The sequence below is a fragment of the Uloborus diversus genome, chromosome 4 (assembly GCF_026930045.1).
Source record: "Uloborus diversus isolate 005 chromosome 4, Udiv.v.3.1, whole genome shotgun sequence".
Lineage (NCBI taxonomy): Eukaryota > Metazoa > Arthropoda > Arachnida > Araneae > Uloboridae > Uloborus > Uloborus diversus.
In genome coordinates, this window is record NC_072734.1 from 10,820,967 (window position 1) to 10,840,306 (window position 19,340).

The window sequence follows — 19,340 nt, forward strand, 5'->3', positions numbered from 1 at the left end:
CTTATTAATAAAAGTATGGTGTCTATAACACTAGCAATTCGCCATTATTTCCCAAGCTTTTGCAAAAATAAAAAAAAATAAAAATTAAAAAAATAAATGAATAAAAATAAAAAAAAATAAAAGATCGCACACAAACACACCACGAGAAAAAAAAAAAGTTGAAAGCACTTGAAAAACTAATGTTTGAGGTCGTCAAGAATAAAAATTTTAACAATTAGTATGTCCCATCCCATCAAATCTGGCGATATTAGTGAGATGGGAAAATCGCCAACACGCCGCAACCCCAACAAGTAGGCGTAAACCAAGCCAAGGGGGCGGAGTCTGTTGACCACACCGCTCACTGAAGCGCTCATCTGCTGATCATTACCTATCCCAACCGACTTCTGGTGCCAAGCCAAGTTGGTGGCTCACCTTCGCTCTATGATCGGACCCTGGCTCCAAAGAGACCGTTTTTTCTCTCGAGTCTGTTGCGATTTCGAATCCTAATCCGGTTAATCGATTGAATTAAAATGCAGCAAGGTCTGCGAGCGCCCGATGTGTGTTTGCTGGAGGACGACTTGGAAAAACCGAAGTTCGATCTTAGGTTACATCCGGAGCAGTTGAGGCATCGGTCGAATTTGGACGGAGGAAAAAATTGCAGGGTCTCCATGGACGATGGATCCAGAAAAATGTCCCCTTTAAAGGAGTCTCCTGATGGAAAAGATGAGAAGTCCCGGAAAGGTGAGTTTCAATTATATGTTTTGCTTTTGTTAAAGAAATTGTATTTAGGGAATTGTGTTTAATGTTCTTCAATTACGGGTTCACATGTTCATATTTAACCAAATGCTGACTATGATTAACTGCATAAACAGGTACCCTTAAATGAACAGCCCTTAATAATTAAAAAATAAAAATTTAGTTATTCTAATTACTGATTATGTTTTTCCCTTATTTATTAACTACCCATTACAATCCTTTTTTTTTTTAATTACTGATTAGCGAAAGTACCCATTCCCTCAAAAAAAAAAAAAAAAAAAAAAATAGAGGGTATCCCTCTTTCCCCGCAATACTATTAAAAACCCACCATGAAAGAAAATACCCCTAAACTACTCCCTGAAAATTTCAGTGCCCCCCCCCCCGTGGGCATCTCCTGGGTTATGTTTATTTATTTATTTATTTTAATTTTCTATGAGGACATACAATACTTATGTCGCAATGTTTTATGTTATTCAAATGCATTGATATGATTCAGTAACACACTAAATCTAATCGAATACTACTTCAATACATTCTTAATTAATTAGTGTGAAGGTTTTTGGTTCAGTATTGGAATATGTGTTAGCAGTTTTGAATACATTTTCGGAGAGACTATTAAAATATGCCCGTATTTCTGCTATTTCTCCAATTATTTTCACATTAAGTTATTTTATATCTGTTAAAATCACTTAAGATACTATTTATCTTCTAAAACTTGCGTTTCAACCCTGAAATGCGTTATGTTGTTTTTTCTATTATTTTATTCTACTGAAATCATGTTGGGTAAAAATGAATTTTCGTTTCTTTAGAAATAATTTAAAAATCAAAGCATAAAATCGTACACACACATGTAAAGGTTTTTAGTATTTTTTGATGTAATTATCTCTTTCACATACATTTGTTGATTTGTAATTAGAAAAGCTTACTGTTACATTAGGCGTGGGCAAAAGTTGAAAACATTTGCTCATTTTTTTTTTTTTTTTTTTTTGAGATATGAATTGAAATAATCTCTTCCTGCTGACGAAATTAATAAAAAAGATATGAATAAAGGAAATGTTACAAGTAAGTTTCTAAAATTTTATTTAAAATCTACGAAATAAATTACTTATTTAATGAAGCCAAATTAGTGGTCGCACGTAGTTAATTATGTAAAAAGAGTAATACGCACATGTATTTTTTTCTGAAACAATTGTCTACAATTGAACCAAAATTTATCAAAATAACTAAAACAATATTATAGAGCAACATTTGTTCGGAGGAGCAAGGAAGGGACCCATTTGTTTGTTGTTTTTTCAGAAGCAAATTTTCACCACTTACGAGCCAGAGTCAAAGAAATTTATTGATACCTTTGTGCGTAAGGGAAAGTTAATCAACGATAATAGTAAATGCACAAATTAGCAAAAAACTGCAGTCACGTGTTTTGTGTTACAAGTAGTTCCTTTTTCGATGCAAAATGATGTGAAATTATGGATGTAAAGATATCCGGCAAAAACATTCCGTAACCCCGAAACCTGTCGTGTCTGATTTCCCCCCCTCCAAATTTATGAATTTATAACTTTGTTTTCTTTTCTTTCACTTCGAGTCTTTTCTCATACTGTATTTTATCTTGCAAAAGCAGTTTTAGTATTTTAAACATTCGATGCAAGTTTTTCTATTCTCAGTGAAAAGGACGCTGCTTATTAATTTTCGTTGAAGCTATTTATTTTCAGCTTCATATCACATAAAAAGTGCTGAAATTAAAAACGAGATAAATTCTGAAGTGCGAAATAAGCATTTTACAGGTTGTTCACAACATATAGGGGAGGGTCGGCCAAAGCGAGTAGGCCTTCGTCCCCCCCCCCCCCCCCGCCATGGTATGTAAGCGGCGATGCATACGTATGTCGTGTTTACATGAACACCCCCGAGTTTATTTCAGTCCCAGCAAAGTAGCAGCGAAGCAGCATGGCGCAAACAACCTTAAAATTAAAAAAAAAATGATACATTTCTAAAAAATATTACGTTATTCTGACACCATCCACCTACAAGCTACGATAGTCATTTCGTTGGTTTCTTTTTTAAACCTAAAGTTATAATTATTGAAATAAAAAAATGTGCCTTCGGGCAAAGCGGGTATAGGATTTAATCATATATTTATTTATAATTTCTTGACTCGTGTGCTGACTTAGATTTTCTTTTTCAACCTGCCATTATATATATATATATATATATATATATATATATATATATATATATATATATATATATATATATATATATATATATATATATATATATATATATATATATATATATATATATATATATATATATATATATATAATGGCAGATAGCTAGTCAACTATTTTAATCATTTATTAATTTCATATTTGATTGGCAAGTGTACCAAATCACAATTAGATAAGCTTACCCGCTTTGGGCCCCCTGGTAGGGCATAGCGGGTATTCAAATGCTTGCAAAGTTTGATAATAAAGAAATATTGGGTTTGAAGCAATACAAAAATCACTTTTCGTTTTGAAGTTCAATCACCCTGCTAGGAAATAAAACCGAAATTGTTGGCATAAAAATCCAATTTCCGAGCGTTCTTCGAAAAACTACCCGCTTTGGGCCACCCTCACCTATATGAAGTTCATATAGTGTGAACTAAACAATTGAAGCACTGACATTAAAAGGGTGTAAAGGCTTAAAAAGTTAAATTTTTCAAGAGAATCGAAAAGAAGCTTTGGATGAATGTAATTTTTACCAGAACACAGTGTTCATGCAAAGTTATCATTTATTTTAAAAAAATTGAAATTGTATTCATTTTTGCTAGCGGGAAAAAAACCGAATTTTTTGGCCTTGCACACTTTTCAATGTCAGTGCCTAAATTCTTGAAAAGTGAACCATGTTTTCTTGTCATTTTTCTGTATTTCTCCTCATTGGTGTATCCTAAAAGCCTGAAAGAGAGACTTAGTCAAAGGTATAATACTCCTAGTTGAAAAAACTTATTTAATTGCTTTCTTAAAAAACATTTTCGTTTGTCCTTAATGACAAAAAAAAAAAAAAAAAAAAGTCGAACAAAAGAGAAAGCGAGATAGAGAGATAGAAAAAAACTTGTTTTTGCTATTGGCGCCTGTCTACAACACAAAACGATCCGTAGCATTAAAAAAAAAAAAAAAAAAAAATCTCGGAATAAGAAAATATTTTTCTTTACTTTTAACGTGCAGTAAAAGCTTGAAACGTAATAATTCATCGTAGCGTATAAAAAAGAGAAGAAGAAGAAAAAAAAGGAGGGGAGGCTATTTCAATAACGACCGTAAATGCAGATAAAAGCTTTCATTTTATTTTTTATTTTGTCATTTTGTTTCCTTTAAATTGTGTGGAATGATTCCCATCAAGTATGTTTGTATGATCTCTCCCCCACCCCCATATTCTTTCCCTTAACGGCATAAAAAAGTTGTTAAAAATATCGAAGGATCAGTAATGCAAACATGTTTCTTCAAATTTATGTACAAAGGTGGGTGCGCCAGATAAGGCTACGAGACCAAAAAAGATTAACTCCTCAGTTTTCTATGCAAAATTTCCCTAGATCGTGATTTTATCGTCATCAGGTGGACTAACTGATGATAGAGCGTTATCAACGAGCAGTTCGTTATCAACAGGCAAGAGTGTAGCAACAGTGATTACAAAACAGTCTTGTCAAAATTGCTTCGTCTTATTTTGCACTATATTAGTATATTTTGTTGCTTCATGTTTCGCTGTGGTTTACTAGAAAGGTGGTACAGCACGTGGGAATCAGGGAGAAGCAACTCGAGCACGGAACAGAACGTGCGCGTGCTGTGGAATTTTATACAAATACAAATACAAAAGTGACGACCCGCAACAGGCTCTGGGCCCATCTAGACTGGTCCTAGTCAATTTACAATCCCCAGTAGAGATCAATGGCCCTCTTAAAACTATCTACTCCCGTAGTCATTACCACCTCTTCCGGTAAGCTGTTCTAAGGTTCCACTACCGTGCTAAACTAATAATTTTTCCTAACATCCATGTTAGCCTGAGATTTAAATAGCTCAAAACAATGACCCCTTGTCCTGTTTTCAGTGCTTAACTTCAGCCCCGTAACATCTTTCATTTTAATAAATTTAAACAACTGAATCATGTCCCCTCGGTCTCTTCTTTGCTCAAGACTGTACATTTTTAGCCTTCTAAGCCTGGAATCATTGTCTAAATGAGAAAACAATACAAAATAATTTTGCAATACTTTTTGGTGCTGCGATACCAATAGCAAAGTAAATGAGGATACTGCGGTATCAGTATCCAAGCAGGATAAGAATGAACGTATAAGTCATTGTAAATACTCGTACTTCATCAGTTCATAAGGCATCTGTAAATAATCATGCAAATAAATAGCGTTAGTTAAGTAAACTGTCAAGTCTATGCCTTTCCACAACTGTGCGCCAAATAAGGCCATGTAGACCGATGAGCTCTCACCCCCCCCCCCCCCCTCCAGATGAAAAGCGTTACCAATGAGCAGTTTATTATCAACAGGCTAAAAGCAAATCGTTACAAAACACGGTTCGTGATTTTTTTTTTAAAATTCAAATCGAATTTTTTTAAATTTACGTCAGATTTTTTAAATTTTTATTTTTAATTAGAGACGTACCGAGTAGCACTTTGGCCGAGTACCGAGTACTCGGCCTTTCACAACTCGTCCGAGTACCGAGTTCCAATTATGTTTTAGGAAGAACCACCGACACACACGTGGTGAATTTCGAACTTATTGGAATAGTATTATATACCTCCATGTCTATATAATAGTTTTTAAAACAAAATTCCAGCTGAAATTTAATTGCGCATTATGTAAAAGATTTTGTGTCAAAATTTTTATAAAAAGGTAACTTTCAAAATTAAAAATAAACAACTAAATAATAAGTATGATTAATCAAGTTGGAATTAAAACAAATTTTATCAATCTATTTTAGTTCTAGTCGGGGAGTGTGCACAGAAATTTTGGGGCCCGTCACAAATGACTTTTCTGGGTTCCCCCCCATATTGTTTACCTCTATATTTCATGCCTAGTTAAAAAAAATATTGGGCCCCCTACAGGCTCAGGCCAACAGGCGCCGCTTCTCCCCCCCCCCCCCCCCGTTCACGGTCCTGTTTCTAGTCCGCCAAACATAATAGTATAAAAATTTCATATTTTTTACACTGCTCCATTTTTAATGAATAAGTTTTATTTACTTTGCGGACATTAAAAAGATTTACTCCATTGAAGCATAGCAAACTTCATTGTACTCGAAATTTAAATTTGACTTGTAAATTTGAATTATAAATGATTGCAGTATATTATATGGTTGCACTCCTTCATTAATTCTAAAATCTGCCTTAAAAATATTCCATTTTTTTACAACTACTCGGTATTGGCCGAGTACCAAGTACTCGGCAAATTGGCCGAGTACCGAGTATAGTTACCGAGTACTCGGTACGTCTCTATTTTTAATCTTCAAAAATTTGTAGATATTAAAAACTTTACATTTTTAAACATAACGAAAGATGAATCCATTCAGCGAACTTTTAAAAATTAAGATAAGTTCTCTAACTATTCAATATATTTTTACAATTTATAAATACTACGTAATAATGCTAAGATAAGATGTGATTTTGTTTTATGCTTTGCTTAAAGATGAGGTTTCCATCATCATGTTGTTACGTTTTTAACGTAAAATAATATGTTGAACAATAGGGAAGTTTTCGATTTTTCAATTTTATTTTTATATGATAGAGTAACATGTATGAACATCATAGGTGAAAAAAATTTTGCGATACGATAAGTAGTTTTTTTAAATTAATTTTTAAAGTTCAAGTGCTTGTGACGTCAAATGGCATAGGAAGTGACGTCATGCGCTCTTCCGATAGGGGAGAAGCGGAAGGTCACGCATTCGACTTCGAAGACGAAACGTAAAAGACTTATCTCCTCGCATTTAACTCCTCGCGTTTCTGGAACATTAAACCTCTCATCCTCTCGGAAATATTCGAATATCATCATTGATGTACTGGAGGAAGATTATTTAGATTGTGCTTTAACGAATCCGGCCTCCATAGTGTGTTCAAAAGGATTATTGAATTTCTAAAAAATAAAAATATCAGCGCGCTCAAAATGTCCGTAGCGAAAACAAGGGATCTTCGGCGGAAGGCTGTCCATTCGCGCCCTGTGACGTAGGCTCGTGACGTTTCAGAAGAGCGCACTTTTGCGCGTGAATTTTTAAAAATTCATTAAAAATCAACCACGGTGTTTTAAAATTCGGCGACGGTGAATTTTTTTAATTTTGAGGGTCAATTAACTACATCCAATAGCCAAAATATGAACATTTCATAGGTTGCAACTTCCCTATTACTTTTCTTAACTATATTAGTCCTGATGTATAAGAAAAACTGCAGATTTTTTTATTTTGTTCTAAACTGTATACGCAGAAAGAGGGATCTATGTAGTTTTGCCTGTTGAAGTTAAGATAGTACATTCTAAAAATGCAATATTACTTTATAAAAATAAAGTTAACCAGTGGTGTTTCCATAGGGTATACTCCATATACACCGTATACTCTCAAAATTTTTTTAGACATATATCGCATATCCTCAAGCTTCATAAAGTTTCATATTATGACATACTATGTATATGATCACATATACATATTATGCGAAATGGATTACTGGGAGTGTATCCTCAGAAAAATTGATGGGAACATCACAGAAAGTCAACTGATTTAAATCAATGATTCTTTAAAAAGAAACCATTAAATTTAAATCGAGCTCGTTTAAATCAATGAACCTTGCTGCAAAAGTCTTGTCAAAAGTCCCTATCTTATTTTACAGTAAATTTTGTTTCTTCATGGTTCACTGCACTTTAACGAAGATATTTAAACCATTTCAAATCACAATCTGAAATTAAATTCAAATAACCAATGCCGACAGAGTGGTGAAGTGATTAGGCGTCGGCCTCTTGCGCCCAAAGGCGCAGGTTCGAACCTGGCTGCAATTGGTGGATTTTCTACAAGCAGAAAATCGCCAGCGTCCATGTCGTATGACTATGCGGCGTGTAAAAGATCCCCTCTTGGCAAGGTGAAAATAAAATCTTAGTACAGTTTCGCATCGAAAGGAGTTCAGGCGCCTTCATCTAGTGGGGAAACTAGGCTTCAAAATTCTCGTGTTAATGACATCCGCCTATAGTGGTGCCACATGAAAGAATGGGTGCCATGTAGGGGGATCACACTGTCTGCAATAGATCAAGCCTCCAACGCAGTCTCATACGAATTCTCCGCGAAAATCTCGTTTAACTGCATTATTTATCCTTCTATGGATACAGATACATTAAATTTGATAATGTATCCAAACAAAAACTAGCAACTTACAACCAAATACCGGTTCCCTTGTTTTTTCGGGTGCACAAACTTGAAAAACTATCTCGGTAAAGTGGATTTTGTCGGAATTTATTGCATTTTGAAAGCCTTTATTTCAGAAATAAACTAAATATTATAACTGTACTGATAAATACAAAGTCCTGGAATTACCATTCCTTTATTCATTATTTTTTTGCTATTCCTTTTTTCTTCATGATGAAAATTTATTTTCATTAAGTTAATATTTAATTGCTTTTTTTTTGCCTTTTTTTAAGTATATTTATTCATTTTTAAAATTATTTTTTGGCAACGGGGAAAAACAATTTTTTTTTTTGATTTTATGTTTTTTTTAATGAGCTTATTATTTTTATTTTTTTTTTCTTTTAGAAAGCGATTAAATTTTTTTAAAATTGAAAAAAATATATTAGCTGCTTTGTTTACAAAGTTATTTTTTGCGTATATATTTCTTCAGATGAACGAGACTCTTAGTGTGAGGGGGGGGGGCACTCCTCTAATAGCAGCATTAGTGCTGTTGGAAAGTTAACGATTTATGTTTCCATCATTTGCTGCATGCAGCTTGCATATGAAGAGAACGCTTATTTTAGGATGTACAAGATAGGTTGATAATTTATTATTTGTAATAATTGTTAGTGTTTTAAGGTATGTATTTGGTAGTCAAGTATTGATGTGTTTTCCAATGCTGACAGTGGTATTTTTAGATAATCATTAAAAATCTCAAAAATTAGTTTTTTTTTTTTTTTTTTTTTTTCGCAGTTTTGGTAGTGAAAGCTATTCAACATATCAGCACCAATCGAAAGAACGAAAATTTCTGTGTCTGTTGAAATTTCTTTGGAGCTTCCAAGTTCTCGAACCTTTTTTAGCAGATTTCAAATCAGGGTTCGTTGATTTAAATCAGTTTGATTTAAATCAATTGATTTTTTTTAATCATTGATTTATATCAATTGATTTGAATCAAGTGGTTTTTTAAAATCAAAATCCTTAATGAAAATCAATTTATTTATTTTTATAAATTAATTTTGCATTTTTAGATTTGTGTTGCTCTAAATTTAACTACATTGGATTATACAATCTTAACTTCAACGGGCGAAACTACGTAGATCCCTCTTGATGTGTTAAACAGATTTTCCTCCTTGCAGTATTGCTTTTAATCCAAAGTTACACTTCAATCCAGTATAGAACCAAATAGAAATTTTCAGTTTTTTTCATACACCATCACTGATATAATTAAGAAAAGTAATTGCTCAACATATTCTTTTACACTGAAACGTACATGATGATCAAAACTATATTTTTAAGCAAAGCTTAAAACAAAATCACTTCTCTTCGAAGTATTATAGCGTATTTATAAATCTTAAAAATGTGTTGAATAGTTAGCGAACTTATCTTAGTTTGAAAAATAAACTGAATAGATTCATCTACTATATGAAATATATTATGTTTATAAATGTAAAATAATAAATAATTATAAATTTAATTTAAAAAAACTGATTTAAATAAAAAAAAATCCGACTTTTTTTGATTTAAAAAAAAAAAAAAAATCACGAACCCTGTTTCAAATACAATCTAAGCTTTTATTCACGCGATAGGCAATGATGTCATTGTTAGCCACAAAGGAAAGAAAGGTCAATGATTTTAAATTTTTATATGTTGCCAGTTTCTATTTCTCAACAAATAAAATACTCGTAATTCATTTTAAGCATATTAAAAGGGCTTTAAAAAGGATTTTTAATTTTCCCTCTTTATTTTGCTTTTGCGACTAGCAAAACTGGGTAGTTGTGAAGTGATCCTTTTTTCGCTTCCATGTCTTCCCACTCGAAGTTTTTTTAATGTATTTGGCTTTATATTTGTTCCGACACGCGAAGTTCATCTTAATAATATGAAGTCGGCTTTTCTTCTTTCTTTTTTTTTCTTTAACTATAAACCATATTGAAATTAAAATATAGTTTTTGAAGCATTTTCTCCGATGATTTTAAACAAGTAATGAAATCCTATGAACATTTTTAAAAGGTTTTAAAAAATCAGAAACTTATGGACTTCAATAAAATAAATGAAAAAACAACTAAAGGAAAAATAGGCTTAATGGGATAGAAATAAGCAATGGGGTCGTTTCCAAAATTTTAAAAGTATTTTTTTTCTGAAAGAGCATGCTTAAAAACATAGGATCTGATCATTTTTTAAATACTCTGTTTAAGTTTAATATTTTTAAAAAATTACTTAAATCGGTGTGTTTTCATTGTTTATGTCTTCTGCCGATGACATCACAAATGATGAAATGCCATTCAGTGTTGCCATTCACAGAACAAGATACTTAATTCGCATCTTTACTTACGTGTATTGGCAACGATATGGTTGATAGCAAGCGTAGAGCACAATTTTAATTCGCTTCTTGATTATCCTAACGTGGAAACGCGATAGAAAGATGCGCCAAAGAGCATCATTTGTGACGTTATCAAGACCACGCCTTGTTTGAAAAATCGGACATTTAAAAAAACTTAATTAAAAAAATAACTGTTGGGAAAATGAAAATATTTACTGGGTCCATGTCATTATTTTTTTGCTTATTCTATCAATTTCAGTGACAAAAATACTACTTTTGACTGAAGGAAACAACCCCATTTCGTTTTCTAGGTTTTCAAACAAGCTGATTTTCTTCTCTTATTTTTGCGCTTTCAGGGAGCTGCCTCTGCTTTGAAAAAGATTAGTCGTACAACTTTCTTTTTTCCGCGAATCCTACACAATTGTTATCGCTCTAAGTAGCTTATGAAAGCAGTTATAAATAAACTATATAAGACGTCCTCGCTCGACGTCAATCCAGCCCTTGCGTTTGATTACAACCGTCAATAGCTATTTAAAGCGAATATAAATAAGTAGAGCGTCGGATACTTAATTGAGACGAAGAAAGTGTCGTCCATTTTAAGGAGGGAAGGAGGAGGAGTGAAATGATGGCGTCGAGAGGTTAAGTAGTCGATTAAGCAGAGGGCTCTTCAGATAAGACGTCAAAAGGGCCTTCCACTCCACTTCTGACATCCGATACGGGTTCTTATCCTCCCCCTGCTCTTTGGGGGAGAGGAGCGAGCCAGGACATCCGCTTCTGGGGATGCAGAGGAGTTGCTCACCTTTTCCTCGTGAAATAGGAAGAATATCTTCTGAGTAATAACTTCTTTTCTGCAGAGCAGCGTACTCAACCTTTTCACATTTCCTCCGATCAACCATTTCATTTCCAAGCACACAACATTTTTCTTTCCTCGGCCTGTCGTACTCCACCTTTTCATATTCTTAAAACAGCGTATTCAACATTTTCACAATCTTAAACCAGCTTCAACATTTTCATTTTCTTAAACCAGCTTATTCAACATTTTCATTTCCTGAAACCAGCTTATTCAACATTTTCATTTTCTTAAACCACCTTATTCAACATTTTCATTTTCTTAAACCAGCTTAATCAACATTTTCATTTTCTTAAACCAGCTTAATCAACATTTTCATTTTCGTAAACCAGCCTATTCAACATTTTCATTTTCTCGATTGAATGAATTCAGTCTTTTCATTTTCTCGACCCAGCCTATTCCACCTTGTCGTCTTCTCGGCCCGTCATACTCAACCTTTTCATCCTTTCAGCCCGTCGTACTCAACCTTCCCAACCTAGCGTGTATTTTCATCGTCTTGGTTTAGCGTACCCAACGTTTTTCATTTTCTTGGTCTAGCCAACTTAAACTTGTCATCTTTTCGTCTTAGCGTACCCGGCCTTTTCATCTCCTACGCCAACCGTACTCAACCTTTTCATATTCTCGGTTTAGCGTCCTTTACATTTTCATTCTTTCGGCTCATTGTACTCAAACCTTTCCATCTTCTCGGTCCGTCATACTGAACCTTTATACACTTCTTGGCCAGTCGTACCCAACCTTTTCATTCTGTTTAGAATACTACTCAACTTTTTCATCTTCTCGGTTTAGAGTAATCAATCTTTTTTTTTTTTGGTCTAGCGAATTTAACATTTTTCCTTTCTCTGTCCAGTGCACTCAACCTCTCGGACTTACATTTACAGTGCCCGCCACTAATAAAATCACTGGATTATAAAATCAGCCGCTTTATAGAATCAAATCTGGAAGAACAGAATCATTTCTATATCAAAAAATGGGAGTTGAATGAAACAAAAGGAAGAAGAATGAAGCAGTCTCAAGAGAATTGTTTCAGAGCCATGTATTATTAGTTGGTGCTGCCTCTTTCCACTTCGCAGAACTGTTTCAACATGCAGCCCTGCTCATTCACCACTGAGTCAATCAGTTCGTGCTCATTCAGCTATCTACAGGGGTTGACAGTTCATTTTCACAATTGAATTAAAATTGTTAGCTAGCAAATCCTGACGACTTGAGTGAAAGATTAATTTGAAATTTTGAATTAGTATGACAAGCTTCCTAAATGTAGTTAGTGTGATGCTGCAATTAAATAACTGATTTCTCAATCTTTACTTTCAAATTCTCTTATTCAAACAACAATAAGCCAATATTTTAAGACCCTTGAGAAATTTTAAAAATGTGCCTTATGTAAGTTAAAATGTCAACTGTATTTTGCAACTGAACTAAAATAATACACTACAACTAGACTAAAAATAAAATACAACTAATCGTAATTTATTTCTTTTTTAGAGTATTTATACTTAAAAACCTTTTTTTTTTCAGCGCATGAGTGCCGGTTTATGAAATCAGTCGCTTTATAAAATCAAATCTCCTCAGAACGAATGTGATTTTAATAAGCGGCGGGCACTGTACTTACTTTATTGTCACAGCATACTCAATCTTCTCATTTTCTCAACCCATCATAATCAACCTTTTCATTTTCAAGGAGCAGCTTACACATAATAACTATTTTGGCAGGATCAAAAACACTGTAAATTAATGTACGCTACAAACAAATCGTTCTTTAGTATATAATATGTCCCCTGAATCCATCATCTAAAAACCCAAAGAGTCATTTTCCGAGTTAACTGATCTGTAACTGCAAATAATTTATTTCTTTTTCTCTTTACGATAAGATTAAATCATAAAAAAACAGTAAAATTTACACAAAAAGCAATAATAATGATTGTAGACACGAGTTTCAGGGTTACAAAAAACCTGACATAAGTGCGAGGAGGAACAGCACAGTTTAAATTGTAAAATATTGCTGTATAAGAAAAGAAGGGAATGGTTAAAAAACACTAGAAATTCTTTTGAGGAAAAATGTTTTTTTTTTAGTTTTTTGTTTATTTTCACTCGGGAAAATTTGAAATTTCCAGTATAAAATAATTTGTTAAAAAATTTTAACACACATGTACCTTTCCGAAAATGCCCTTTTTATTTAAATATTTCTTTATCTTTAGCATTCCTCATGAAAATAACTTGAACAAAGCTGGAAGCTAGATGATAAATCAGTTTTCTCTACATCAAGTATCCTTTTCTAGTTTCTCTCTAAAACTGTAAATTTATATTGCAGGACAGAATATCAATAGGTTGAAAATTTTAAGTTTAATGTATACCATTCATTTAATGTGTATGTATCCCACACATATGCAATATGTTAGGGTGTCCCAAAATAAAACGAAAGTCGATTTTTCAAGTCGCATACCCTCTTATATTTCTCTTTTTAGGTCGAAACGATTGTAGAATAAGCTTCCTACAATTTGAACAACGGCCCGTGCCAATTTGCACCTGAAAATGTAAACCAACTCTGTGTACTAGACCAAATTGAAAAAGAAAAAAAAAAAGATTTTTTTTGAAGATTCGAAGTTTTATGTTGATAAAACGTTGCCCAGAAAATATTTAAGTGTCCATCTCTCTCTCTCTCTCTCTCTCTCTCTCTCTATATATATATATATATATATATATATATATATATATATATATATATATATATATATATATATATATATATATATATGTATTAAATGTAAGGTAAATTTAAGGAAGCTATCAAGCTGAAAAATGTAAACAGTAAAGTCGATTCTTTGCATTTAATAGAATTTTTTGCAATTTTTGCACAGTACTCAAAACGGGGAATTTTTTTTTCAAATTTTAGTTAATTTTTTTATTTTAAACATATTATTTTTTTGTTATTCATTTGCAAATGTTGACTTCAAAATATGTTCGCTAATAATTTTTGAACTTGATATTTTATTTAAATGTATGTAATTTTTTAAAAAAATAAGTCAAAAAAATCAATTTTTTTGAAGAAAATTAAAAATTTTAGTCACCTTGCTAAACACCTAAATTTTTTTTAATTTGGATAAATATTTGTTGTTTTCTGAAAATTACTCGGTTATTTGTTGGTTTTCAATAAAACGGTAAGAGATAGCGTATCTACAAACCCGTTTTTTTAAGCTAAAAAAAGAAGGACGCGTAGGGGAGTGCGTACATAATTTAATTTTTAGTGTTTTGTGTTTATTTTCCAGATTACTTAACCTCCATCCAAAGTTGTGTGCTCAAATTTTTAGTTTGTGTTTCTTTTATACTGGGTTTTAGCTCCATCTAAAATGGCGTACTTAATTTAATTTGTGTATCTTTTGTGGAGGATTTGAGTTCCATCCGAAATTGTGTGCACAAATTAATTTTCATTTATCGTGTTTCTGTTGTAGAGGACTTGAGCTCGCCGAAGTTATGTACATAATTAAATTTTTATTAATCTACGTTTCTTTTGTAGAGGATCTGAGCTCCATCCGGAGATATCGGACGGCGTTTACGCGCGAGCAATTGGCGCGCTTGGAAAAGGAATTCTGCCGGGAAAACTACGTGTCTCGGCCGCGAAGGTGTGAGCTGGCTTCCGCGCTCAATTTGCCCGAATCTACCATCAAGGTACGAGTCCTTTCATGTATCAGAATTTCTCTTTTCAGTACTTTGTAAAAAACAGTGACCTGGTTTTGAATCTTAATGGGAGAACAGGATATGCTAAAAATAAGAATTATCTTACAACAGTGTCAAAAAAGCATGAAATTTGCGAGATATCTTTTGTGTGTAGTACAATCCAAAAAATGTTTCTCCCTTTTTTTGTTTCATTGGGAAAAAACTTATTTTCTGTAACCCCAAAATTAGTTCCTGAATTTATTCGCAAAACTTGCACTTCTTTAACTTTGCTGTTTATAATTCTTACTTTTCAGTAAAATTTCTTTTACATGCTAAAGTTTTAGTAGCAACATAAACTGTTTGCTCTAGATTTCAATATCTGGGAATGAGGTTGATTCAATAACAAATTAAAGCAAAGGTCAATATTCGGAGGAAGAAAAACTCCCCCCCCCCTTTTCATGTAGTTAACGACTTTACACCGAAAAATCGAGTTCTGCATGAAAATATGCGAAATTCATATGAATTGCAAAGCATATGGGTAGCTGAACAACAAATGCTACCGCTGATGAAAATAAATAAATAAATACAACGGACGAAAAAATAATTTTATTTTCAAATTTATTCATGAACAAATGTAGAATTCAGTTTTCCATTTCTCGATACACCATAAAATTTGGATACAATGTTTATTTCTTGGCAGCAGGATTCGTTGATTTAAATCAGCTTGATTAAAATCATGATTTCAATCAAGTGATTTTTTTAGCAAAGTCTTTAATTAAAATCAGTTCATTTTATTTTTCTAAATTAATTTTACATTTTTAGAATGCGTTGCTCTACATTTAACTACACTGCGTTATACAGTACAGTCTTCAACAGGCAAAACGAAATAGATCCCTCTTTCTGTGTGTTAAACAGATTTTCACTCTTGCAATATTGCTTTTACTCCGAAATTACAGTTCAATTTAGTGCAGTGCCAAATAAAAATTTGCAGTTTTTCTTGAATACATTGCTCCACATGTTCTTTTACACTAAAACGTACATGATGATGGAAAACTTATTTTTAAGCATAGCTTAAAACAAAATCACTTCTCACCTCAGTATTATAACATATTTATAGAATCTTAAAAATGTATTGAATAGTTGGATAACTTATCTTAGTTTTAAAAGTAAATTGAATGGATTCATCTATGTATGAAATATATTATGTTTTTATGTTAAGTAATTAATAACTACAAATTTTTGAAGATTTAAAAGAAAAATCTGATTTAAATATTTAAAAAAAAATCGACTTTTTTCATTTAAAAAAAAATTAAAAAAATCACGAACCTTGCTTGGCAGTTATTAAATTTAATTTAGTGTTTTTAATAAAATATTTTAGAAGCAAAAACATATCAGTTTATTATAAGTACTTTATTCCTTATTCATATTTTCTCTGTTTTGTATTTTTGACGGATTTAATATTTAAATTTATTGAAAGTTATTATATTTGAGAGATTTCTATTCTGGGGCTTGCTTTGCTGAAATTTGGCGAGTCAAACTTTCCTGTCTTTCGGGGGGGGGGGGGGGGGGGAGAAGAAAGAAAGAAAAGGAAAAAAAATCAATTAAAAAATGTATAATGTATGCTGTGGCCTCCTAAAAACGTTTTCATTCTGCGAATTTCATTCAGGGTTGGCAAATTTTTGACAGCTGGTGGTTTCATCTGATTTTAACCACGGTTTTTACTGTCATTTCAAAACCCCTTTTTAGCATGGTTTTTGATATTATTGTCAAAAACCTAAATATCCGTCCAAAGTCTGTCTAAAACTATAATACTGGCAAAAAAAAAAAAAAAAAAAAAAAAAAAAAAAACTTAACAAGTCATTCTTAGCTTTATTTATAAATTTTGATTTCATTCACTAAAGGAAGTTTTTTGACGTGTTTAAGATTTTGAAAATGATGTGCTATAAAAAATCCCAAACAATTTTTTAATTCAATAAGTTGCTTGTCTGTAGAATAAAGGAATTCTTTTTTCAATAGCAATGTATTTATTTAAATAATAAGTTAAAGAAATAGACATGTTTAGTGAACATTTACATATTATATTCAGTCTCATTCTAAATATTTTTTCTCTTAAGCATGCATTAACAAAATACCAGTTTTGAAGCATTTTGTTTACCGAGTTCAATCCAAAAGGTCAATCCAAAACTGGAGAAAATCCTCTCAACTGATGCTGAAATACATTAGCTATACTGAAAAAAAAAAAAAAAAAAAAAAAAAAAAAAAAAAAAAAAAACTGATGTAGAAGGATTTTTAGAATGATAAAATATTTTAACTAATTGGTTTAGTTATTGAGAAAAATTAAACAGAACTACTTTGAAAACTAGGTTTCTCAGTTTTGATTTCCATGACTATTTTCACAGCATAACAAGATGGTTAAAAAGGAAATTTATAAACTTATTTTTTAATTAAATTTATTAATATAGTTTTTAATTAAATTGATACGATCAGTAAATTATATTTAATTATTTTTTCAACGTGAAGAAATCTTAGGAGTTTATAAAAGCTGTTAATAAAAACTTTATTCCATAATAATGTCGTTATTTGACAGTATTCGACAGGCGTTTGACATTTTCTTCAGGTTATTGACGTTTTGGTCAGGATTTTGAGTTTTCGACAAGAATTTGACATGAATACCCAACCCTGATTTTGTGTGCTAATTCAACAAATTCGAAGACAGTATACTGCAGTGTTACATTTTAATAAAATGGTGCCTAATTGTCTCTTATCATTAAGTGTAGGTATGTGTGATGCTCGTTCAGTAAATTTCGGTGCCTGATTATGGAGTTGGGAGCTTACTCCTCCTGTCTTCGTCGAGTTTTACGTATTTCTCTAAGCCAGGCTCTTTCTCAAGTTGGTGTCGTGGCACCCTGGGCTGGCGTAAGGTGAGGGAAGGGCGCCGCAAAGTGTGACAATATCGATAATATGTATATGTTGCCGTGAAAGGTTGAAACAAGAGAATTGTCGACTTTCACGCGTGTGATTCAATAGAAATATTCGGTCTTCCTGCATGTGAATATTAATATTTACCGGCTCATGTTGACATTTATCATGTTTCGAACTTTACGGTAACATAATACGAAGGGCAGACCTGTCAATTGCGGGTTTCAGGGGGATCGATTGCCATTGCCCCCCTGTCTTTCGGAAATCAATGTATTTACACGTAAGTGGGTGTGGTTTTTGCTGTGTGTTATAATTTACATTTAATATCTACCCTTGCCCTCCCCCCCCCCGTAAAAATGACGGGCTTGTACTGGGGTGCGATAATGTACTTTTGTGTAAACAAATATATTGATAATGTGTTTGTTTTGTGTGTTTTACATATTTTTCTGATGTCTTTTAATTTTGTTTATGCAGTTTTGTATTTTATTTCATTCCGTTGAATTCAAAGTACAATTTTGATTGTGTAGTGTACAGTAGCTTGTTTGTGTACATTGGCTCAATTTGTGCATTCTTTTGTTTGATCCTTACTTTTATCACCTGGATCCCCTTCTAGACCAGATAAATGAGGTTTTATTGTATCTTTTAATCCTGTTTCCCTCTGTTTTTTTTCCCCCCGTTTTCTTTTGCATTGCTTCATAATTTCTTTCTTCCTCTTCAGGTATGGTTTCAGAATCGACGCATGAAAGACAAACGCCAGCGCCTGGCCCTCGCCTGGCCGTACGCCGACCCGCACTTCGCAGCCTACGTCATCAACGCCGCCGCCCTACTCAGGATACCCGCTGCCTCCGCCGTTCGCCGGCTACTACGCCGCATCCCTGGCGACGCGGTATCCGCCGGTTACCGCCGCAGCCGCACCTTACCTGGCCACGCCCCCTCCACCGGCCCGGCCGCACATCCCTCCGCCCCCGCAGCCGATCGTCACGGCCGGAGGCTACGTCCGGAGCGACGCCGCACCCTATGGCACTTTCGGTGCCACTACCCCTTGCGTGGATCCGTGCCGGTGCCACCTAGTCGGGTTCCAGTCCAGGCCCGTCGTGCCCAGCAGTCCTGGCAGTCCAGGGCTTGTGGTCGGGTCCCAAGAGTCATCGCCGCGAGTCACCACAACCACCGAACCACAGAGTGGTCAGCAGAGGACCACGCAGTTGTTCCAGCCCTATAAAACTGACATAGAGCGTTCTTGAAGAAATCCTCGAAGATCTATGAACTAAATTCCAGTTTCTGGGTGAGAGACATTTGTGTAGCCTCCGGGGTAGAGTCTACAAGGTTTGTCGCATCGGAAAAAATATACTGTAACGACCTGGGCCTATTTCCTGCCTTCATTAACAAGTAAGGCCTCTGGACAAATTGGATCAACCATGTTTTGGAGTTTCGTTAGAAATACATTGCAAATAAATAAATAAATAAATAAAATGCTCGTTTA

At 33.4% G+C, this 19,340-nt stretch overlaps 1 protein-coding gene across 1 annotated transcript; it reads left to right on the forward strand.

The window, feature by feature from the left end:
* Positions 1-509: 509 nt before the first annotated feature.
* LOC129221220 (segmentation protein even-skipped-like) lies at positions 510-19,101 on the forward strand. Its single transcript, XM_054855674.1, is given in 4 exon segments — positions 510-720; positions 14,802-14,953; positions 18,579-18,680; positions 18,682-19,101. Coding segments are annotated over 4 exon segments (885 nt in total).
* The last annotated feature ends 239 nt before the right edge of the window (positions 19,102-19,340 follow it).